This window comes from Vicia villosa, linkage group LG6, assembly GCF_029867415.1.
Source record: "Vicia villosa cultivar HV-30 ecotype Madison, WI linkage group LG6, Vvil1.0, whole genome shotgun sequence".
In the NCBI taxonomy this organism is placed as follows: Eukaryota; Viridiplantae; Streptophyta; class Magnoliopsida; order Fabales; family Fabaceae; genus Vicia; species Vicia villosa.
Genome location: NC_081185.1, coordinates 142,100,577 through 142,124,982, shown reverse-complemented (window position 1 = coordinate 142,124,982; position 24,406 = coordinate 142,100,577). Strand labels below are relative to the sequence as shown.

General features: G+C 35.1%; 3 protein-coding genes across 3 annotated transcripts; 1 reads left to right on the top strand and 2 right to left on the bottom strand.

The window, feature by feature from the left end:
- Positions 1 to 1,103: 1,103 nt before the first annotated feature.
- LOC131610282 (adenylate kinase 1, chloroplastic-like) lies at positions 1,104 to 3,362 on the bottom strand. The gene is made up of 4 exons (XM_058882185.1): positions 3,021 to 3,362; positions 2,250 to 2,390; positions 1,886 to 2,158; positions 1,104 to 1,633 (listed from the first exon to the last, which is right to left on the bottom strand). Exons 1-4 carry the CDS (start codon positions 3,267 to 3,269, stop codon positions 1,490 to 1,492), a joined length of 807 nt encoding a protein of 268 aa, XP_058738168.1. The 5' UTR covers positions 3,270 to 3,362; the 3' UTR covers positions 1,104 to 1,489.
- A 7,104-nt stretch (positions 3,363 to 10,466) lies between these two features.
- Positions 10,467 to 12,921, top strand: LOC131610281 (thioredoxin-like protein AAED1, chloroplastic). Its single transcript, XM_058882184.1, has 9 exons — positions 10,467 to 10,698; positions 10,925 to 11,066; positions 11,191 to 11,236; positions 11,308 to 11,367; positions 11,462 to 11,498; positions 11,590 to 11,669; positions 11,821 to 11,912; positions 12,329 to 12,389; positions 12,498 to 12,921. The coding sequence occupies exons 1-9, from the start codon at positions 10,524 to 10,526 to the stop codon at positions 12,555 to 12,557; spliced, it is 753 nt and encodes a 250-aa protein (XP_058738167.1). The 5' UTR covers positions 10,467 to 10,523; the 3' UTR covers positions 12,558 to 12,921.
- Positions 12,922 to 13,090: 169 nt separating this feature from the next.
- LOC131610280 (pentatricopeptide repeat-containing protein At5g02830, chloroplastic-like) lies at positions 13,091 to 19,620 on the bottom strand. Its single transcript, XM_058882183.1, has 12 exons — positions 19,027 to 19,620; positions 18,696 to 18,783; positions 18,251 to 18,455; positions 17,268 to 17,375; positions 16,695 to 16,859; positions 15,967 to 16,542; positions 15,241 to 15,306; positions 15,034 to 15,114; positions 14,515 to 14,612; positions 14,035 to 14,245; positions 13,740 to 13,800; positions 13,091 to 13,639 (listed from the first exon to the last, which is right to left on the bottom strand). Exons 1-12 carry the CDS (start codon positions 19,472 to 19,474, stop codon positions 13,317 to 13,319), a joined length of 2,430 nt encoding a protein of 809 aa, XP_058738166.1. The 5' UTR covers positions 19,475 to 19,620; the 3' UTR covers positions 13,091 to 13,316.
- Between the last annotated feature and the right edge of the window lie 4,786 nt (positions 19,621 to 24,406).

Genomic DNA, 24,406 nt, shown 5'->3' with positions numbered 1-24,406 from the left:
CCCATTTTTATTCTCTTTAACCATTAAAAGATCAAACAAATCTACGAACATATTTCATCTACATTTCATTTAAATTTTAAACCACCGTTTCATTTTAGCATCATTATCACTTCTTCAATAGCATAATCCCATTAGCTATGAACCATTAAACTTTTATTCAGTAATGATATAATCCCAAACCGATACTAGTACGGTAGTACCTAGTATTCAAACTCTTGGTATAGCTAATAATAAAACTCTAATGAATCAAACACTACTCTTTAACTGCAACCAATTACTGTTGGCTGCTGCTCCAGACTTATGTTCCAAAACACAAATACAAGCACATGCAACAGGCAAATAAAATTAATGATATTTTATCCAAATAAAATGAAATTAACCATTCCTTAATCCTGAATCATTGTGCACCAAACTGCAAAATTTAACATAAATCAGAAAATCTGGACAACATGTGCCTAAACTTCAACCACAGGGTGACCAAAGATATGAAAGTCAATCACAAGGGAAAGAAAGGAACTCATGAAGAATAAAAAGGTGACTAAAACTAAAACGGCACAATATAAATGTATGGCACAATCTATCTTGCACCAAGAAAACTTATGCAGTCAAGAGCTGGTATTGAGCCATGTTTTATTTTAGCAGCAGATTAAACTTCCCGGCTGGCAAATACTAAAGCCAGCCCGCTCGGCCAGCTGCAACATAATAAAATTCCAAAAAAATTGAAGGAACACAAGGATGACTAAAAAGTAACAATATAAATGTACGGCACAATCTATCTTGCACCAAGAAAACTCATGCAGTCAAGAGCTGGTATTGAGCCATGTCTTATTTTAGCAGCAGTTTTAACTTCCCGGCTGGCAAATACTAAAGCCAGCCAGCTCGGCCAGCTGCAATTCAAGTAAAACTCCCCCGTCACACACATGATATGCAAGGAGGAGGGTCATTGAATATTTTTTAAACATATTTATCAATTAACATGGCATCAACTAACTGCAAAAAAAAAAAAAAAAAAAAAAAACTGCTGGAATTTGTACTCTCATCAAACCTACAAAACAATGTATAATCAAAGAAAAGCAGTCATTTGTGAGTAATGTGTAATTAGATTTCCACAAATCTCTGGAGAATAATACATAACATTAGTTCAATAAATTTCAGTTATGATTTACAACACTAAACACAGAAATCATGTGCCGGTCCTGTTGAATCTTATTGCAAAACAGTAAACATTTATGCAACAACTGTGTCGGAAATTTTTCTCCAGACAGCATTAAAAAACATTGTGATAATAACTAAATCAAATTATGGAAATACAAAATAGGGTATAAGTGTAAACAGTTTAGGACACTTCCTGATATCATTATTTATTCAAATAATACCAATTCGAGAAGAAGCCGACCTTCATTGGTTCTATTTCCTGCAAAATTGCATAGCATGCAGAATACGCATGCAAAGAATGAAATACTTAGTTATATGGTAACACTTTTATAGCTTAAGCTGCAATAGACTGCTTCTCTTCATAATCATCTAGATTAAGCGCTTGCAGCAACTTTGGCCAAGATTCCGGGATCCCTCCGGGAAGCTCAAACTCTAATAGTTTTCCTTTGCTACGGTAAAACCCTTCCACAGGTTGACTCTGCAATCAAGATGGAGATCATAGCATAAACCAATAAGAAACGAAAGACAGAGAGAGAAAACTATGAAAAGAGGTTGTAAAGAACAGAAAATTAAACAAGCATTTTATTAACTTTGCTCAGAAGTAGAACTCTCAATGCCCCATAATTAAGATGACATATAAACAACTTCAAATTTAGTAAATAAAATTGCTTATTAACATCCCTTGAATAGTAGTAGTAATAAGAAGATGACGAAGAAGAGGGGAAAATACCGATTCATTGTATACACGAAGCCTTTCTTTGACTATTGGTTCAGTATCATCGGAACGAGTAATGAGCTTAGACATACAATGCTCGGGAGGAAGAAGTGGAGCCATACTCATTCCAGGGCGACCATTCTCACCGTTGATATTAATGGAAGCAACATTAAAATTTCCTCCACACTGACTGCAAGTTCTCCTGCCGAGGCATTTCGCAAGCAGTACTTCTTCTCGGATCTTGAGATTGACAACCAAGTCAATGTCAGTCACCCCTTCCAATATTTCCTAAACAAATGAAAAGGTAATACGAATTTTAATCATTTGTTAATCATTGGAAAAATCATTTTTAACATAACCACAATAAGAAGATACTCACTGCTTGGTTTATTGTTCGAGGAAAACCATCAAGAATGAAACCCGATTCGCCTTTAGCTTGTCCATCGGCCAGTCTCTTCGACAACAAGTTTATAATGATTTCATCTGACACTAATTGACCCTGATTTACTATTTCTGATAGCTGCAAATTAGATGATAAAAAAATAGAAAATCAGAGAGCAAAGACATGCATTTATCTTCAATTCCCAAAACCATGTTATCTTCAATTCACATTCACCAGGTACATTTATTAATAACAACGAGAAATGCAAAAAGAACTCAGATCCATTCAAAGCAATAAGAGAGGAATGAATAACAAACCAGTTGAACCACAAATCTCAAATCAGAGATTTAAACCAACACTACTGATAAGTGAAAAGTGGTACCTTATGATCTCTAATTTCAGCTTATTAAGGTACAACAAAGTTCAAAAATTAAAGATTACCATGATTTTCTCCATAACCAGATTTAACAAAAATGAATCCAAACCATTGAAACCACATGAATCCAAGTATGGATAGTCTAAAAAGCATAAACTTTTAACACCCTTTCACAAGAATACAGCAAATCATGCAAATAGGTTTGCAACATTGAAATTTTGACAAATCACAAATCAATCTACCACTTGATTTGAGTTCTACACATCACAAAGATAAAAAAAAAAAAAAAAAAAAAAAAAAACACTCAAAATCAAAATCAATACCAAAACATAGAACATAAAGGTAACATCTTTTTCAATTTGAATCAAAAAACAAAAAGTAAAAAATGGAACCTTGGAAGCAAGGGGGCCCTTGGAGGAAAGCTCATTACGAACAAGATCACCGGTGGCGATGTGAGGGACGCCGAGGAGGTTACAAAGACGGCTGGCGTAGGTGCCTTTACCGACGCCGGGACAGCCCAAGAAAACCCATTGAATATTCCTGTTTTCACGCGGTGGCGCGTGGGAATTAGTGGAAGAGAATCCACACGCTAAGGAATAAAAGGGTGTTGTGCGTTTTACGAAGCGGGTTATGGCTGCCATCGGAATCGCAGCTGTAAGGTTGGGAAGGAAAGAGGAGGAGATGATGATGGAGGCAGACAGGCAGTATTGCTATGTCTATACCTAATTGTCTGATGTTTTTCTAGTTAGTATATAGAAGAAAAAAATCACGGATTTATTTTTTTATTTTTAAAAGTTTACTTTTCAATTTTAGTAAAGTTATGATTTATTTTCATAATCTTTTCGATATTCTAAAACAACATTTAAGAGCTTGATTATTAGTTGTATGTGTGGGGTTAGCTGGTGAAGTGTTTGGGTCTTTAGAGAGTATGGTTCGAATTTTATTAGATACAAATTGTCTATTAAAAAAAAGTTTTCTTTTTAAGAACATAAAATTTAGGGTTGGCAAAATGTTTTAGGCCCGTTCTTTTTAATGTGTCTGTTCCGTCCCGCCTCTTTTTTTGCGGGCATGCGCTTTTTCGTACAATTTTATTATTTTTAGGTCTAAAAAGTTTAATGTCTGCGGACTTTTTCCGCTCCGCCCTCACTTTTTTGCGGAACAGGGTAACATTTTAGGCCTGCACTCCCCAATATGACCGCCCCGCTCCGCCTCATTTTTTTGCGGCCTTTTGCGAGGCGGACCTAAACGGGTCGGGCATGCCCGTTTGCCACCCCTAATAAAACTATCCAATTTTAAAAATAATATCTCCTTCCTTTTAAAATGAGTGCGGTTTTAAAAAAAAATCATTTTAAGCTTTTATTTATTACTTTGTACACTATTTTCAACACATTAGTAAGGTTAATTTAGTAAAAGTACGATATTTTAAAACACTATTATTACATTCTGTAATCTATGTACAAAAACTTTAAACGACTCATTTTGAAGCGAAGTGAAATATTTAAATGCAATTGTCCTAATATCAATAAATCACTGATGCTTTCTACAGCACTGTGGCTTTGGCAGGTTTCGACAAAAAATTTCTCTTTTAATTGATCATAGATTGAATTAGAGTATATTGTCGTATGAGTAGGACCAATTTAAAATTTTAAAAGAGTGGTATGGATATTTGAAAGTTGTATTTAAATTATTTAAATAATTAAAAACTATAAAATAATATAATATATTAAGTGTGGTTCATTTATACCATCAAATTGAGTGATATGGATGTGCATGCTCTAAGATCATCTACATCGGTGCTTTTTCATAGTGGTTTTTACATTACCATTATATATTTTTAGAAGTTCTTAAGTCTTAGAGTTTTCTGTGTTGTAATATGTTTACACCTCTAATTATAGATTAAGTTTAACTATCATTTTATCACTATCATTTATTTGTTAGATAGAATGTTAGAAGTCTCATGCCTGCGTATTTGAGCAGTGAAGTCTCTTGTTGATGTGTTTGAGTATTTGTGAAGTCTCTTTTTTGTGTGCTTAAGCATTTTTGAAATCTCTTGCTTGTGTGTTTGAGCATTTGTAATGTCTCTTACTTATATGTTTAAGCAATCAGAAGTCTATTGTTGGTGTGTTTGAGCATTGAAGTCCCTTAGTTATGTGTTGGGCATTGAAAGTCTCTTGCTTATGTACTTTAGCAAGTTGTAATCAAATTCAATTATAGTGGAAGTCTCTTGGAAGTGCAAGGACACTTGACTACTTCTAATTTATAGGACGAACTAGGATAAATTTTTTGTGTGTTGTCTCTATTCTTTTCTTATATTCAATATTGTTTCGCTACTAATCATCAAACTTTTTGCGGGTACGATCATTTACATGATGTTTTGTACTTTTAAGTTTTAAATATGCAATTTATATGAAATTGTCTGCTCCGCCTACAATTTTAATGCAGAACACACTAAAATTTTAGATGCACACCCTCAAATATATATATATATATATATATATATATATATATATATATATATATATCCCACTTCTTTTTATATTTTTGAAACTACTATTGAAGAGTAATTCAATATTCAGAAGATGAGCATCAGAAGTTCTGATGTGGGTTAATCTTCTGATGGTTACTCAGAAGATAGTGTTGACCAGAAGTTCTCCCTTCTGGGTCTTGTTAGCTTAGCTATTTAGTTAAAGGGTACTTTAGTACTTTGTAGTATTGTACTGTTTGTACTTTAAACTTGTTCACTAAGTTTAGTCTATTAGGGCTTAGGTGGCAATTTTTTCTTTTGTATAAATAGCCTTGTAGTAGCTATCATTTATTAACAACGCAAGTAGAATATACAATATTATTCTCTCTCATTAATCTTTGCACCGTTATTCTCTTTGTCATCATCTTTATTCTTTGTGCACCAACAATTGGTATCTATAGCTCCGGTTCCACACACAGGGAAACACGAGTGAACGTGAGTTTGTGTGACTGTGTGAATGATTTTGTTTCCGGGAAACAAAGTTGTGTTGAATCACATTTTCTTGGTTGTTTGTGGTTTGGGAAACACTGTGTTAGTGTGAGTGAAATATTTATCTGCACAGGTTTAAAGATGAGTGAAAGCAACTTGAATACCAAACTTCCAGTTCTTGATGGCAAAAACTGGAATAGATGGATGATTCAAATGCGTGTATTATTTGGTGCTCAAGATGTTCTAGATCTTGTCACTGGAGGATATGTTCCGGTTGCAGCGGATGCAACGGAAGAACAAAGAGAAGCGCAGAGAGAGACGAAGAAGAGAGATCAAAAGGCGTTGTTCTTCATCCATCAGTGTGTGGATGTGAATGTGTTTGAGAAGATTGTTGATTCTATGACGTCAAAGGAGGCGTGGGATATACTGGTCAGGTGTTACGGTGGTGACGTACCAGCGAAGAAGGTGAAGCTTCAATCCCTGAGAAAGCAATATGAGAATCTCAACATGAAGAACAATGAGAAAGTCTCTGAGTATATCTCTAGAGTGATTTTGATCACTAATGAGATGAAGGCTTGTGGAGAAACTCTTTTTGAACAAGTAATCATAGAGAAGATATTGAGATCACTTACTCCTCAATTTGATTATATTGTTGTATCTATCGAACATTCTAAAGATCTAGAAACCATGAGAATAGAAGAGTTGCAAAGCAGTTTAGAAGCACAAGAGTTGCGTCTAACTGAGAGAACTTTTGAGAGAGAAGTTGAGCAAGCTCTGAAGGCTTCTTTTGTCAAGAAGGACCAGAAGCATAGACGTGGTGATAGATTCTAGAAGGAAGCCTCAACTTCTGATGAGAATAGATATCAAAAGGAAAGGATAAGAAGAAAGTTCAATCTTACTGTTGCAAACAGTTTGGCCATTTTTCTAGAGACTGTTTGGCAAATAAAGGAAGGAGATCAGAAGAAGCAAATATAGCCAGAGGAGCTTCAGATGATGAACCTGTGCTATTAATGGCTTCAGAGTCTAACGGAAGATGTTCGTCAGAGTGGTGGTATATGGACACTGGGTGTTCAAATCACTTGACTGGAAACAAACAATGGCTGATAGACTTTGACTCTAGAAGGAGGACAAAGATCAGATGTGCTGATGATAAGTACCTTTATGCAGAAGGAATGGAAAATGTCAAAGTCAGAGTGAAGAATGGGAAGAATGTTCTGATCAAAGACGTTTGGTATGTTCCTAGAATCAAAAGTAATATGATGAGTGTGGGTTAGCTCATTGAGAAAGGTTTCTCAGTTGTTATGAAGAACGACCTCTTGAAGTTGTATGATTCCAATCATAAGTTGATTATGCAATCTGAACAGGGAAGCAACAGAACATTCAAGGTGAATGTTGAAATAGCTGAATCAGAGTGTCTGAGTGCAGAAGGCTCAGAAGGTGATAGTAAGTTGTGGCATAAGAGGTTGGGGCATCTGAACTATAGAAGTCTGGGACATCTAAGTTCTAAGAATCTTGTACATGGCATTCCTAAGACTGTGAAGCCTGAGAAGTCATGTGAGGTATGCATGAAAGGCAAACAACCCATATTGCCATTTGTATCAAAAGTTGCTCCAAGAGCAAAACATGCTCTGGGAGTAGTGCACTCTGATGTGTGTGGACCATTTCCAGAACTTTCACTTGGAGGAAATAGGTATTTTGTGTCTTTTGTGGATGAGTTCACAAGAATGACGTGGGTAACACTTATCAAGTTTAAGATTGAGGTGTTCACAGAATTCCAGAAGTTCAAGGTGAAGGCTGAGAAGCAGAGTGGTCAGAAGATAAAGATTCTCAAAACGGATGGTGGAGGTGAGTATAACTCTATAGAATTTCAGAAGTTTTGTGATGATAATGGAATTGAGCATGAGGTTGCTGCTCCTTATACTCCTTAACACAATGGTCTTGCTGAAAGTAGAAATCGTACTTTGCTTGATATGACGAGAAGTATGCTAAAAGAGAAGAAGCTTCCTCACAATCTCTAGGGAGAAGTTGTTGCTACTGCAGCATATGTGCTCAACAGGTGTCCAACGAAGAGGCTGGAGGAAATTGTTCCTTTAGAGAAGTGGACTAAAGAGAAGCAGAGTGTTAGTCATCTGAAGGTTTTTGGTTCTGTGTGTTACAAACACGTTCCAGAAGCTAGAAGGAAGAAGCTGGATGATAGGAGTAAAGTCATGTTATTGGTGGGGTACCACAGTACAGGTGCATACAAGCTCTATTGCCCAGAGACTAACAAAGTTGAAGTCAGCAGAGACGTCATTGTGAAAGAATCAGAAGTTTGGGATTGGAGAGAGTCTCAACCAACTTCTGATGTAGAAATAACTTTTGAAGAAGAGTTAGAGTCAGAAGATGAAGAATCTTCTGAAGATGAGTCAGATGGTGAATCTGATTCTGATCCAGATTCTGATGATGATCCAGAGTCTGGTGGTAGTCATGATTCTTGAAGGGAAAACTCTAAAGATGAAGAGTCTGGTGGGCAAGCTTCTGGAAACGATCATGAAGGTGGTGACTATGGAGGTGGTGACTCTGGAGTAGGTGACTCTGAAGTAGCTCAAAGGCCACAAAGAGTCAGAACTATACCTAGAAGGTTTGCAGATTATGACATGTTGCAAGACACAGAAGTTGACTTAGAGGGAGATGTCATTCAGTGTGCCATGTTAGTAGATTCTGAACCAGTGGGTATTGAAGAAGCGCTCAAGAAGAAATTTTGACTGAATGCCATGAAAAAAGAACTTAAGGTTATAGAAAGAAACAAGACTTGGAAGCTGACAGAACTTCTAAAGAAGAAGAAAGCCATCAGCGTCAGATGGGTTTTCAAGGTAAAGCTGAAGCCAGATGGATCAGTTGGTAAACACAAAGCGAGGCTAGTGGCAAGAGGTTTTCTTCAGAAACCTGGGCTAGATTACTTTGAGGTTTTTGCTCCTGTAGCTAGACATGAAACAATCAAACTGGTGATTGCGTTAGCTGCAAACAGAGGTTGGTCCTTGATGCATTTGGATGTAAAGTCTGCATTTTTGAACGGTCCATTACATGAGGAGGTATACGTGTCACAACCCCCTGGCTTTGTGAAAAAGAATCAGGAAGGGATGGTGTACAAATTACACAAAGCTCTGTATGGATTAAAGCAAACACCTAGAGCTTGGAATTTGAAGATCGATTCATTCTTCAAGAAGCTAGGATTTCAGAAGTGTGAGATAAAATATGGAGTTTATGTGCAACATTCTGGAAGCAATATGATTTTGTTGTGTCTGTATGTTGATGACATATTGCTTACAAGGAGTTGTCCAGAAGATCTGATGAAGTTCAAGAAGGTGCTGATGAATGAGTTTGAGATTACAGACCTTGGAAAATGTCATATTTTCTAGGGAAGGAGATTCTGTACTCAGAAGATGGTATCATTCTGCATCAGCTGAAGTATGAGTTAGAACTTCTAAAGAAATTCAAGTTGGAGAATTGCAAAGCTGTTGTTACACCGTCAGAAACGAATCAGAAGTTGGACTCTGACTCTGAAGGTGAAGATGTTGATGCTATGATCTTCAAACAGCTGGTGGGTTCTCTGAGGTATTTGTGTAATACTAGACCTGATATATGCTATGCAGTTGGATTGGTTAGTAGGTTCATGAGTAAACCTAAGTGGTCCCATTACCAAGCTGCTGTCAGAATCTTGAGATATGTCAAGAGAACTCTTAAATATGGCATATTGTTTCCTTCTGGGAGAAAGGAAGAATCAGAGTTATTGAGTTACTCTGACTCTGATTGGTGTGAAGACAGAGTTGATAGAAGGAGTACTTCTGGATATTTGTTTATGTTTCTGGGAGGTCCTATTTCTTGGAGTTCCAAGAAGCAAGTTGTTGTTGCTCTATCAACCTATGAAGCTGAGTACATTGCAGCCGCTGTAGCTGCATGTCAAGCTGTGTGGCTTCTGAACTTATTAGAAGATCTGAAGATTAAAGTGAAGAAGCCTCTGAAGCTGATGATTGATAACAAGTCTGCAATCAATCTTGTCAAGAATCCTGTGTTACACGGGAGAAGCAAGCATATTGAGACTAAGTATCATTTCTTAAGAAGCCAAGTACAGAATGGAACATTAGAAGTTGTGCACTGTAGCACCCAGAAGCAGATGACAGATGTTCTGACGAAGGCGATCAAGACGGATCAATTTTTACTCTTAAGGGATGAAATTGGCGTTGTCAGCTTTGAAGAATATGAATTAAGGGATGGTATTGAAGAGTAATTCAATATTCAGAAGATGAGCATCAGAAGTTCTGATGTGGGTTAATCTTCTGATGGTTACTTAGAAGATAGTGTTGACCAGAAGTTCTCCCTTCTGGGTCCTGTTAGCTTAGCTATTTAGTTAAAGGGTACTTTAGTACTTTGTAGTATTGTACTGTTTGTACTTTAAACTTGTTCACTAAGTTTAGTTTGTTAGGGCTTTAGGTGACAATTTTTTCTTTTGTATAAATAGCCTTATAGTAGCTATCATTTATTAACAACGCAAGTAGAATATACAATATTATTCTCTCTCATTAATCTTTGCGCCATTATTCTCTTTGTCATCATCTTTATTTTTTGTGCACCAACAACTACAAATTTAAACGGAAAAGACATTCTTGTTTGCCACCCTGCCTAAAACTAAAGCTAAATCTGACCATAACCCACAATTTTTTTAATTTGTTTAAAATAAAAAAATTTCCGTAACAAATAATGGGGCCATAAATTGGGGTCAGTAAATAATTGTTTAGGAGCCAGGAATTGTGAGAGAAAATTCTATATTTTTTCAGAATTATTATGCCACAGAATATGCCACGTATATGGTTAAAATCTCTCCCACTTCTAATTTGTTGTTTTCTGAACTAGTTAAACCGAGAGACACTCGGAAAGATGAAAACAAAACAAAACTTTCACTTCCATGGCGTGTTCTTCTTCAACACTTATATCAAATTCACTTCACATTAACCAAATCACAATCCAGAATAGGCTATATGTATCTCCCGCAGTTTCACTAACCCAGAAACTTCCAATATATTCCAAAAACCCACTCAAACTTTCCACCACCACTATACCCTTTGCCTCTGGTTCTGCAGGCAAGTTATTTTCATATAACCTTTAACCTGTTTTCATAAGCTATTCCTTAGAACCTAATGAAATAAGCTGAAAACAATTATGTAACTATGGTTACACAAAAATTATTCTATTATAATTTTCTCTTTCTTTGCATATATTCTGTTTGTAATAATGAAAATGAAACTTCTATTGAACATTTTCATTTTTGATTGCTGATAATTGTTTCAATGATTGGATTATGAATAGGAGTTGAGTCTCCTTTGATAAGTGAGGACACTTCAAGTTCATTGGATTTGGTGAAAGTGTTTGATTTGGAAGGAAATGGGATTCCAATTTCTGATTTGTGGAAAGATAGGAAAGCTGTTGTCGCATTTGCTCGTCACTTCGGGTGATTTTCTGTTGTTTGATTTATAAGTCAAGCAAGCAAACTATTCTTTAGTTTAGATGCAATTATCTCTTGTAATTGAGTTGTGTTGCAAATTAACTATTGAATATGCATCTACATTTTGCAGGTGTGTACTTTGCCGCAAAAGGGCCGATTATCTTGCATCAAAGAAGGTAAATTTTTTGGGCTAATCATGTTGTAAGCTGTATTTTACCCTCTACTTTTGATTATGCTATATCAACAGGATATAATGGATGCATCTGGTGTAGCACTTGTATTGATTGGACCTGGCAACATTGATCAGGTATGCTATGCTGCGTTTTCTGCATTCTCATGACGTCGTAGAATGCTGGAATTGGTAACTCTAATTTTGCAGCTGATGCCTATATTTAATACAGGCAAAATCCTTTGCCGAGCAAACCAAATTTAAAGGAGGTACTTTAGATCTGACCTATTACTTGTGCTAGTTTCTGTAACAAAATCATCTTATATCAGTGCTTTAACAGAATCTTGTTACCTGTTCCAGAAATCTATGCAGACCCTGCTCAATCGTCGTATGAGGCCTTAAGATTTGTTTCTGGAGTTTTGACTACATTTACCCCAAAAGTAAGAGAAACAAACAAATCTTTCATTTGAAAGTAATGTATGAAATGAAACAGTTGTGGCTGAGTGATGTACACCGTATACGTTTATAAATTGAAGTTTGTTTGTCAACAATACAAAGAACACCTGAGTTAATTTTAGTTGTTAACTACAGGCAGGTCTTAAGATAATAGAATTGTACATGGAAGGTTATCGACAAGATTGGAAGCTTTCATTTGAAAAGGACACTGTTAGCAGAGGAGGCTGGTATGTGAATTATCTTGCAAGAAGTCTTACACTGTCACATTATCTGATCATCTGTGTCACTCTAAAAGGATTGTCTGTTGTGTCTTCTTTATCATTTTTTGTTTTGCAAAAAATCTTAAAGACGTGTGTTAATATTGAACCTACAAAACAAAACTCTGTTTAAACTTTTTTTTTTTTAATTTGTTATGCATGTGAATTGTGATAAAATATATGGAAACTTCTCCCAATAAATCATCTAAGGAACTAAATTATTTAAAATATACAATAGTTATAATATGATAGATATTCTAAGGGATTCTAAATCATTTCTCTGGTAACCTAGTTAATGACACTTGATTGAGTGATGCTCTTCATTCTGTGTGTGGCTGAACTTCTCGTAGCTTTTCCTTAATATTATGAACTTCGCACATTGGCAGGCAACAAGGAGGAATTATTGTTGCAGGTCCTGGTAAAGGGAACATCTCATACATTCACAAGGTATGCATCTGAATCCTATACTCCAATTTTATCTTCCTTGGAATATTCATGGCATACATGCTTAAAACTTTTATGATTATGTGAAATGTGTTCATATGATGTGAGTAGGACAAAGAAGCAGGGGATGACCCAGAAATTGAAGATATCTTAAAATCATGTTGCTCTTGAAGAAAGAAGAGATTGAGCCTCTCTTTTTGTGCTTCATGAAGTGTGATAACATCTCATCATAGAGCCATTGTACATCATATTTAGCTGTTTCTTAACCTTTACAGTAACTTTGCCTTGAAGCTCAGTTATTAAGAGGTTACAACCTGTCATTTGCCAAATGACAACCTCGTAATGTGGAATATGTTGAAATATATTTTGGTCCTGGATTTATCAGAGGGTTTGTAATTATTTCTTTGAGTCTATAAAATTGACTCTGCTGTATAGTTCAAGCACAGATTTATCATATGTTTATCTTATTTTCTCTCCTTCAACAGCATTCTTGTTTATAATAATATTTTTCAATTTGCAGTATAATTTACTGGACTTCTAAACATAAATTTGTTCAATAACTTAACATTAAAAAACTATGTGAAGCGTGCAATCTATTCAGCTGCCTCCTTTTATAATACTTTTCTTCTTCAAATTGTTATTCTTGTTTCAGTAAACAGAGAACTGGGAACAGAAGTACAACTGAAAATAAAATTGAAAATACAGAAAAAAAAAATCACGTGATTTTATTTCACTCCATGATAGTTAATACTTTGAATACAAAATACATTTGCAGCTATACCATGATTATATTTATATATACATGTCAAAGCAGCTACTGGGAGAGGGAAAAATTGACATATCTAACATGTGTACATCACTCCCATGAGTTTTTATTATAAACAATGAAGAGATTGATTTTGTAGTTAAGAACTTAGAGGTCGCCAAATACTATTTTACACTTACTTTCCTCTGTAACCAATGGTGTAATGATTTTTTGGTGACCTTCAGTCTTTGTAGAGCTGCTGGTCTCCTTGTGTGAAGCCCCGTTGTTGTGGGTAATGATTCATCTGCTGGCAGTGCTTTTAGGGTGAGATTTGAAAGTTTGGGGTTCTGGAACTCTGTCCTGCAATTTGGTGGAAGAGCCTCAAGCCCCAATTCATTCCAAAGAAGTTTGATAATAGCCTCTTGCACTTCTAATATCTCTTTGGATGGACTCTCATCTGCTTTGATAGCACCTATGATGATCAAGATGTCATCATTCACTGAATGCCCTGTATCCATAAAAGCCAACGACATATTTAGTTACGCGTAAGGCCAAGGCCGTACAAAAATGAAGGGTTGACAAAGGCATTGTAGAGTAGCATTACATACCAAAAGCATAGTTCTCTTTGATCATTCTAAGAACTGCGAGAATGACCAGGCGAGCTTCAACCTATTGACACGGGAGGTTTGATGACAAAAAGTAAGAATTAAGACTTCATAAAGATCAAATATTTCTTGCAAGCTATTGTTTTATTTTCTAAATTTAAGAGTTGTGACAGAAACCAAGAGAAGATATGGAAACAAATGAAGTAATGTTTAAGAAATGCTGTCAACAAAAGTTGCAGCTTTGAGCCATGCTTGAGACCGATTTATCCCAAATAATAGCAAAGGAATTTATTCGCACCTTTGTGAGCCCTTGAACATCAATTGCTAAGATGTCAGCTACTCTCTTTAGTAGATGTGTCGCAATGGTTTCAAGAAGTAAACTCCGAGGTCTCTCTTTTTCAGGTTTCTTGCTGTAAGAAAATTCACATTCGTACTCTCCGCTTTCTTGTATTACTCCTTCACACCACTCCCCAATCAGCTCCTTCAGATAGTAGTCATTGGGTTTGTACCTATAATATAACCCATACACTATTTAGTTCAAAACTGAAGCAATGTCTGAGTCAAAGAATATTCAGGCCATTTCTTTTATATGTAGCATCATTGTAGACTGCTGTTCTGTGTATGCATATAACTTGAAATCAATAACGGCTATAGCCTATACCTTTTCATGAAACCATTAAACATGGACCAAACACGGTACACATGACATTTGTAACCTATACATCGAAAATATAAATAGTCTCCAAGTTAATTATAGAGAACAAAAAAGCTAACATACCCCGCCTTCCGCATATCCTGATATATAGCCAGGCACTGTTGCACTTCACGCAAAGATCCATATTTGCTCCGTGCCCTTAGAAGTGTATTATATGTCACCTAGAGAAGAAAAAAATAGAAATGTAATATTGAAAACTTGAACGGAAAACAGGGAACAAAATTCTCCCCAAGGGTTTCCACTTCACAAAGGATCTCTCTTATCACTTAAAAAACTATCGAATGTTCTGAATGAATCCTCCTAGGGCTTATCTAACCAATTCCTTTCCAATCCCTTCTAACTAACTGGCTGACCTAGCTAATGACCTAATTGACTTACAAAACAGGTAACTTAATAGTCCTAATCATACATCCTAGGGGGAAACAATGAGTAAATAAATCAACCATACTATGCATATTTTAGATGGTTTTAAGGGATGATGAATCTTAGAGCAGTGTCATCCAAATTGCATTGAGTTAGTCAACAGATCTAAGTTCGTGATTTTATGAAAAAAATGAACTAACATAATAACAACTGACTCACCATATTTGGAAGTGTCCCGTAGCTTTTCATTTCTTTATATAGTGTTAGTGCTTTCGTAAAATTCCTACTTTCAACACAAACCTGCAAACCAAAAGGAAAAATTCCCATATGTTAAAAGCTAGCAATTTAGAGATTGTGAAGAATGTACTCTCCAAGTGTACAATTGATTTTATAAAATGGAACAACTCATTCATCAGCAGCTTGGACCTTAATGGCGGTTGTATATGCAACAACATCGGGTTTAATTCCAGAATCAATCATGGTCCTCAAAATCTGCAAGGGGACATGGTCGTCTCATCAGAGAACCGATATCATATTATCATTACATGAAATTGTTAAACAAAGTAGAATAGTTTGTACTCTACGCATATCAATATTCACAGAGACTAATATTTCTCAGTGATTATTAGAGAGTATGGTTTTATCTCAAACATGACCACATGGTAAGGTTTTCTAATTGAATAATCATAAGATGCCTATAAATAGTTTTGAAAGATGCAATTTAGCATGATAGTTTCTTACTATTTTTCTTGCAGCTACAGCTTTGCATATACTAAGTCTTTAGTGTTTGAACTTTTGGGAAGGATTTCCTATTCACCTATTATTTCCCTCCATGGTCTAAAACAATTTTCATTTTTCTAATTATTGATTGAGGCATCAAATTATAAATTCAATTGATACAAAACCAAAATTTGAACATATTAAGCAATTTGTGAGAGTAACAAATTTGATACCCAACTGTTCTCACTTTTCTTGGTACGACTAAATAGTTCAGCTGGTACATAAAAAATGTCAAATATGATAAGAAACCAATAATTTCCCAATGGCAATATTACCAAAATACCAATTCAAACACAACTTTACGGAAAAGGTTTCCATAACATTGTAAAGAGTCGAAGCGAAACCATCATATTCTAATTAATCAAAATTTACCTCAACAACACCATCCACGTTTTCTGATGCTCCACATATATCTATCAAAGTTGACCAGCTTATTTGATTAGGGGAAAGACCTACTGTTCTCATCTCGTTGAACAGTGCTTTCGCATGATAGTAATTAGTACCACAAGCCTTCAGTAAAATATTGTATGTAGATGTAGTTGGTGCGAAAGGGAACCTCTCAGTACAACTCAAGATATGTGAACTAGAAATGCCTATTGGTACTTTGGTAACATTATGCATGCCTCCCTGCTCTGAATTGTTATTGTTGCTTTCATCAAAGGGCACTAACATCTTATTTCCCTTCCAAGAATGGAAAAAGCGAAAAGCCCTGTCATACTGACAATCTTCAACACATGCATTTAAAATGATGTTGAAACACCGTGTATTGGGTTCACAGCCAGACGACATCATTTCTTCAAATAACTGAATTGCCTGCTCCACAAGTCCTGCATGTGCACATGCATTGATTAATGATGACCACGCAACAACATTAAGAGAAACACCAGCAGAAAGCATGTCACGCTTAATTTTTAGAGCCATTTGCCACAACTTTGCATCTGCAAAGACCTGAAATTGGCAGTGGTACTAGTCAGGACATGCCAAACAGTTTGTACAAGAATGTATTACATATGCCTACAATGTTGGTGCATAGGATTGAAGAAGAAGGTTGTAGATACCATGCAAAATCAATGAAATTATGTTGGTCTACAGTAATATACCTTTATAATTGTGCTGTAGGTAAAAACATCTAATTTCAGTTGTCCCACAGATTCCAAATGCTTAAGTTCTTTATACATGTCTTGGGCAAGGTCAACTCTTCCAGCAACACAGCATGCTTTTAGTAGGATGTTATATGAGGTCACATCGGGTTTCACGCCTAGCTTCTGGATTCGTAGAAGGAATTAGCAAATATACAGCATTTGCTCGGATGCACAAAACTTTAATGTTCTTGTCAATAAGTATCAAAATGAAACATGTACTATCAATTACTATGCCAAGTTATGGAGAAGATAATTTAATTAGCCTTCTTTTCTCATTTTGCAAGGGAAACAGAATGGACAGTGTTATAGACATGACTTGCATTTTGCTGTTTAGTTAGTACATAAAACAAAATTTTATGAGAAGACATGAGCAGTAAGAGCGGGTGGTGCCTCAAGTAACCTATGCACATCTCTGCTCAAGAATTCTGTTTTATTTTCTTTCTATTTTTGCAGGGGAGGGGATTCACGCTCCGCATTTGTATATATGTACGTATGTAAGCCATAATAATATTTGTGAACAGCAGGAGTCACCTGCATATTCTGATATAGATCTAACGAGTAGCTGAAATCATGGGCATTCACATTCATGAGACTGTTGAAGACATATATATTTGGAGTGATTTTCTGATTAAGCCAATCCTGCGCCAGAAAATATGCAAAATGAATTCTATAATACAGAACTGAGGCATGCGTGACTAAATAGTAAAAGACTTTAATAGAATAATCAAGTTTAAAATTCATACTTTGAAAATCTAAAAGCCAAATCACATAATAAGTTCAAAAGTTATTAAAATTATATTACTGTTTCTATGCCCCCTACCCTGAGGAATAATCTCTATCTCATAGTTATTACCTCTTTTATCTTTTTTACTTATCCCAGGGCTGTGACTGAAGAACCAATCACAGGCAAGTTTAAGGTAACGCTAAAGCTAAGATCCACTACATAAAATACTTATAATGTAGTGAAAAATGGTGTGTCTAATTCACTGATGGTGTAAAGCTGTACTTAGTCACTGAATCCAAATGGCTATAAGTTGACTTGGTTTCTGTCTGCTGAAAGAATAAGTCCTCCGCACATTATTCTTGATATAAGCTTAGGTCATTCTTTGTAGCTCTAATTGTATTCATAGTTGTTAGATCGATCATGTCAACTCTCTTCACATCCCATTTCCTCCCACACAATAGAACTCCACTACTTGATTGCTACCTTTTACTGCTTCAAATTCAACTAAACCACGGTGATTGAAGAGATTACATATTTATTATGAGTAAGCAGCAATAAAATATTATTTATACTGCAACGCCGTGGTGCTAAAACTTAATTATTTAATCTCTATTTTAAGTTGACAATCAATTAGCTGCATACAGAAAGTTTTTAATAGAAAATGTCAATTGATCCATATCAATGTTTCTCTTCGGTAAAATAACTCCATGTCATTTGATTCAAAATTCCCTTTACTTCAAGTCTCCGAATACAAGTTTAAGCAAGACCATGTAAACTGATTGAAAAGTACCTCATATAAGTACCTAGATTTCATGAAATCCCCACAGAGACCACATGCATCAATTATTGCGCGGCATATATACAGATTGGGCTTTTGAAAGTTCTTCCTCGTTGCGTCGTAAGCTTTCAGAGCAGAAACCAAATCCATACTTTTGCCAAATTCTAATATGATGCGGTTAAATAATATATGTGCTTGTGGAAGAAGGGACGCATACCTGAAAAACAAGACACTATCATATAAAACAAAACAACAGATCATATAAAGAATACTAACATCTTTTAACCATGTAGAATACCACAAAAAGCAGGAGTTTAGAAAATATAAATTAACTAATGACTCGAAAGAAAAACATAAACAACAGAAGAGTAGAACTACTTATTAGAAATTCAAGAACCCACATTTCAGTAGCATCAATGTGCATGAAAACTTGAAATAATATAAAAATCATAGATACCTCACAGCTAAAACTGGTTTCCGATTAAGAACACATCTTTTTAGAATGTGAGACGGCTCAACAAGTTCTGCAATTGATAACTGGAAACCTGAAGCAAGAAACCCATTTACTTTCATTTATCACATCGAAAAAAAAGCCAGACATAAAGAAACTACTCCATTCATAAACACTACACCTCAGTCCAAACCACTAGCTTATTTATAACAGGTAGCTTCATAAGCAAATAAGCTAATACGAGGCTTTATCAATTCGGTGAAACGCTAATTTTATCAAACACTTAAAATGCAATCTACTAGCTTAAACAAGAAAAAGAACAAAACAAGAAAATTACGTTGGAGAATCTCCATCAATTCAACAGCTTCTTCAATGTGGCCACGTGTAACCAAGTGACAACACTCATTTGCAATGACAGAAGCATCAAGATGAGCAGATAAAGAAACCCCTCCAAGACCCTCCGCTCTGTTCAATCTCTCAATCACACTCCGGACATTATTGTCTTTGATACCTACAAGAACAGCATTGGCCAATGTCTCAGGATTGAGCTCGGAATCAGTTTCAAGGGTATCAGAATCTTTGAGTTTGAGAGGGGTTTGAAGAGGGGTGGAAGAAGTGTTACTAGAAGATAAAGGTTTGAGCTTTGGGAGAGAGGAAGGTTTGTGGGGTTTGAGGATTGGGTGGCGGTGCTGTGGAGTGGAGGAAGAGGAAGAGGAGGAGGGTGGTAGGTGGGAGTTGGGAGGAGGAGTGATGATGGAAGAACCGAGGATTACAAAATCTCTCATTCTTCACCAACCGTTTGTTTAGTTGAGTTGAGTTGAATGAATGAAGGATATGATGGGGTTTGTATGGGTTTTGGATTTTCTTTGATTTCGCATGGCTTGAAATGATGGTGTCCTCAAGAATATTATCGTATGCCAACAAAGTGTAGCATTGTTTGTAAAGATATTTTCTGGTCAAGAAAACAATTGAAAATATTTTACTTTTGAGGGGATAAGAAAAATGCCTCCAGTTTTTTAACTCTCTCCTATAATTATTTTATTGCTAATTACTAATTAAATCTTTTAACAAAAAAAATGTGGAATGGAAATTAAATATGTGAAATAATTTAAAAGTGATTAATATTATTATGGGGTACCTGGGATTGAGTTCGAACTCAAGACCTCTGATTAAATTAGAATAGACCCTTGTCATCTCATTCAAGTGTTATTGGGTTATTCAGTGTTGTTTTATCAACATTATCATGAGACTGTGGCTTTATCTTTACACCATTTTGTTACTAGAGTTTAGAGTAACTTCTCATTAATAAGACATGCAAATAATATTTTTTCTATGCTTATTCTTAAGATTGACTAGTCAAAATTACTCACATAGTTCTATCATATTGCACTCTACAATGTGATATATATATATATATATATATATATATATATATATATATATATATATATACACACTTGTTATTAAAATTGTGGTGAATCATGTGAAGTGTCTGCTAAATAATTTTATTTCTCTGCATCAATCAATCTTTATCTCATGTAGGAATATTCATCATAATATTAATATAGCTCAGGAGATTGATTTAGAAAATGCTTACGACATATCGAATTAGAAGTTCATCACACAATGTCTTTAGGACTCTCACTTTTCTGAAGAATTAATAAATTTAATTTATTAGTGTATTTGTTTTTCATATTTCAAAATTTTGTGGAATAAGGACAAGTTGGATAACTTTGTTCCATCCAGAGGCATTCGTTCAGGTGATCCATTTTCTCCTTATCTTTTTGTCACATGTTTGAATCAGTTGTCATAAATCATTGTTGATAATGTTGATATAAGTTATTGGAAGCCTTTGCGTGCGGGGTAGGGAGGACATCTGATTTCACATATCATTTTTGCATATGCAGGTTCCTTTTTGCATTGGCCACTATAGAACAATATTATTGCATCAAATATCATCTTAATCAATATTTTCAAGCCTATAGTTAAAAGATTAATTCTAAGAAGACTCAAATTTGCACTTATGAGTTGATTAATCACATTATGGCTATTCTTTCCCCTCTTCTTGAAGATAGTGCTGACAAGTTAGAGTGGGTGATAATAGAGATCATGATTTTTTTATGGATAATGCTTATAAATATCTTGCATCATATTTGGTTGTTATTGACGAGGATATAGATTGGAAAATCGTCTGGAACTGTAAAGGCCCTATCGAATCCAAATATTCACTTGACTTATGACTTATGTTACATGAGAGACTTATTGACAAACTGTAGACGACACAAGTGAAACCCAACAATTCCCACTAATTACGAAATGGAGTATGGACACTAAAGATACCTTGATTCACGTGCTTCAAGATTTCCCTTATGCAACACAAGTATCGATTATAATTGTTTCTTCTAACAAAATGACTCAGTTTTATTCTTTTTCTTGCAGGGAGTGGATCACATATAACCTTAGAGAAAATACTATGGTTTTACACAAAGGACGTTCAGTTTAATTTTTATGATATTATCTTCGTACCTGTGGAAGTGAAGGAACAAATCAATGTTTGAATAGGTGTTTTAGTGACCAGACAACCCAAAAAATACAATTATACATATGGTGAATGAGATCGAAAATGGAAACTATGTGTAGAACAAAGTAGGGACCATGAACCTAGATATTAAAGATATTAGTTGGTATCACCCAAATAGAAATTAGATTAAGCTTAATTATGATGATACTTACAAGAAATCTATATCCACAACAGGGTGTAAAGGCTTATTAAGAGATTCATCCGGAAATGGGCAATGGGTTATGCACGGAAAATTTATTTTTGTGATGCTCTGACAGTAGAAATATGGACTGTGTTGCATGGGATGAAGCTACCTTGGAAAAAGAGAATTCCAAATCCGGTGGTTGAAAGTGACTAAAAAACTCTAATAAATATGGTCAGCTAAGAGGTTGGGGGAGGACCCCAACTTTCAAACATTAGTCCGTAGAATTAGAAAGATGGCACAAAAGGATTTACAAATCAAGTTCATCCATTTTTGGCGTGAAGGAAATCAGTGTGTAGATTGGCTAGCCATTTATAGACTTACTTTTAACAATAATGAGCTCTTCATTCTTCCAAATCTCTTGACGAATGAATCAAATAATATGTTAGTTAATGATATCTTTGGGGCCTCGTTCTTTAGACTTGTTAGAGTTTCTCCTTAGTCCTTTTTCCTAGGGGTGGCAAAACGGGCCGCCCGCCCGACCCGCCGCCCGCCCCGCCTTATGCCCTCCTAAAAACGAGCGGGGCGGGCATGCCCGCCAAGTAAAATGGGCATCAAAATCATGCTCGCCCCGCCAAGATGGCGGGTTGGCGGGCGGCGGGCTTACCCGCCTATTTTTATTTATATTTTTTTAATAGATTAATATGCTTTTTTTACCTTTTAATTAAACTTTTCAATTATTTTTTAAAACTATTTTTTATAAAAGTAATTTTTTAACAAATTTACTCTAAAAAATATTACATATATTTATAAATAAATATATAAAATAAACCATCAAGAATTGCAATTACTAGAATTAACTAAAAAATAGTGAGTTTTGGAGGAGGAGCGGGTTTTGGCGAGCGGCAGGCTTTGGTGGGGTGGGTATGGAGGACGGCGGATTTTGGCGGGGCGGGCTTTGGCAAGCGGCGAGCCTAAAATCCCAACCCAACCCACCAATTTTTAGCGGGTGCGCGGGCGGCCCGGCGAGCCCCGGCCCGTTTTGCCACCCCTACTTTTTCCCCTTGTCTTCTTTGGGCCTTTAAGAATTCTTTTGCACCAACAAGAAATGAAATAAACTTTTTGCGCATTTAAGATAAACAAAAAACCTATAAGATTTTTTTGCCGCACTTTTCAATTTTTTGAATATCATTGTTACTGCATATTTCCTTGAAACTTTAACTTCATGTGGGTAATAGCGAAAATCGATAAGACATATTGAGACTTCTACTTTGTCACTTCAGTCGATTATGTTTTATGATTAAAATATTAGGCTTTCAATTTCTCTGCTTCATCCAATTATATAATGTGATTTAAAATGCCTAATTATAAGAATGGATAACAATAAAGCTAGATTGATCTTATTTTATCCAATAATAACAAAAAATATTAATAGTTCATACAAGACTCATCATCAGAGTTCCCATCATCTCGAGATGTGAAATATTTGGACATAATGAGGCAATACAAATAAAGAGAATAAAAAGCAAGTAAAGAAAACAAATAAATAGAGAATTGGATAAACTTGACTTTATTGAACATGAAGCATAGTTTAAAACAATGAAAAATGAAATAACTTAAACTATGATAAGAACTAAACTAAGAAAGAAAGATTGCAAGAATTTGGTGAAAATCTGATGATAAGATTGGAAAATTTGAGTCCCTTTTATAATAGAGGAGATATACTGATCCATAATGTTTAGGCTAAAATAGCTCACTTGGTAAAAGTAAATTTCATCTGTATTTTGATGTTATGTAATTTTTTTATTTTTGTAATTTTATTCTTGATTTTGTTGATATATTTGTAATTTGATTATTTATTGTAGAATTGTAACTTTTTTAGTGTGAGCAAGTTGGTGAAAGTCAAATATATGTGTACCTTGAATCACAAGTCAGAAAACTTAAAGCAATGAGTTTTTCAAGCTTTATTTGAATCAAGCATATGGATAAATTGAATCAATAATTCAAATTGAAATATGGATTCTAGTACTATATTAATGATTTGAACCAAGGAAATGTCTCATTCAAATCACAGACCACCTTGATGCGAACCATAAAAGTGTTTGACTAGAATTATTGTTAGAATTTTTTTAAAAAAACAACTAGGATTTGAATCATGTGATTGCTTGATTCGAATCATGTGGATTAAATCATGATCTTAATCAAACAAGTAATTTCCAAATTGTATTACCTTGATTTAAGTCATTCTTTCCTCTAACTCGAATTAAGTTGTATGATTTTACTTGAATCAATTGTTCATTTTCTCATTGTTGTGGTACTCAACTCTAAAGATTTAGTGTGAGTGGTAAATACAAGGTACATTAGGGGATCTAATGTTTATTGTGAAGCTTTTTGAGTGTATCAGATTGAAGATTTGATGTTGTGATTATAGTACCTGGAAACTGACTTCAAGCAAAGAAAATATTATTTTGTGCTCCATTGAAGACTTTGATAATACCAAGTAAAAATAACTGCAGAACAAAGTTGGGAGTTCTCAAGATCCTTGAGAAGAACAAGAGCTCATATAAGACCCGATAGAGTCGGGTAAAGATTGATGAAAATTTGAAGCTTAAAGCGGAACTTTAGGTCTATCAAGACATTTGGGTCAAAATCAAGTAAGATCTTACAAATTCAATAGTTTTGAGTGTTTTATCACAATAGAAGGGAAATCCATATTTAGACCTGTGTTGACTTAAGAATTAATTGGCTTTGAAGTGTTCATTGTCATCTCAATCATCCATTGTAACAAAAAAATTGTACATTTATTTGAAAAATAATGGAAGATCCTATGAATTTTTAATGGTTTTCCATTGAAGTTTAAACTAAGCGCAAAGTAGGGGCGAACATGTTGAACCAATATAAATTTGGCGTATAATCTCTCTCCCTATCTATCTATCTGTCTATCTATCTATCTATCTATCTATCTATCTATTTATCTATCTATCTATCTATCTCTCTCTCTCTCTCTCTCTCTCT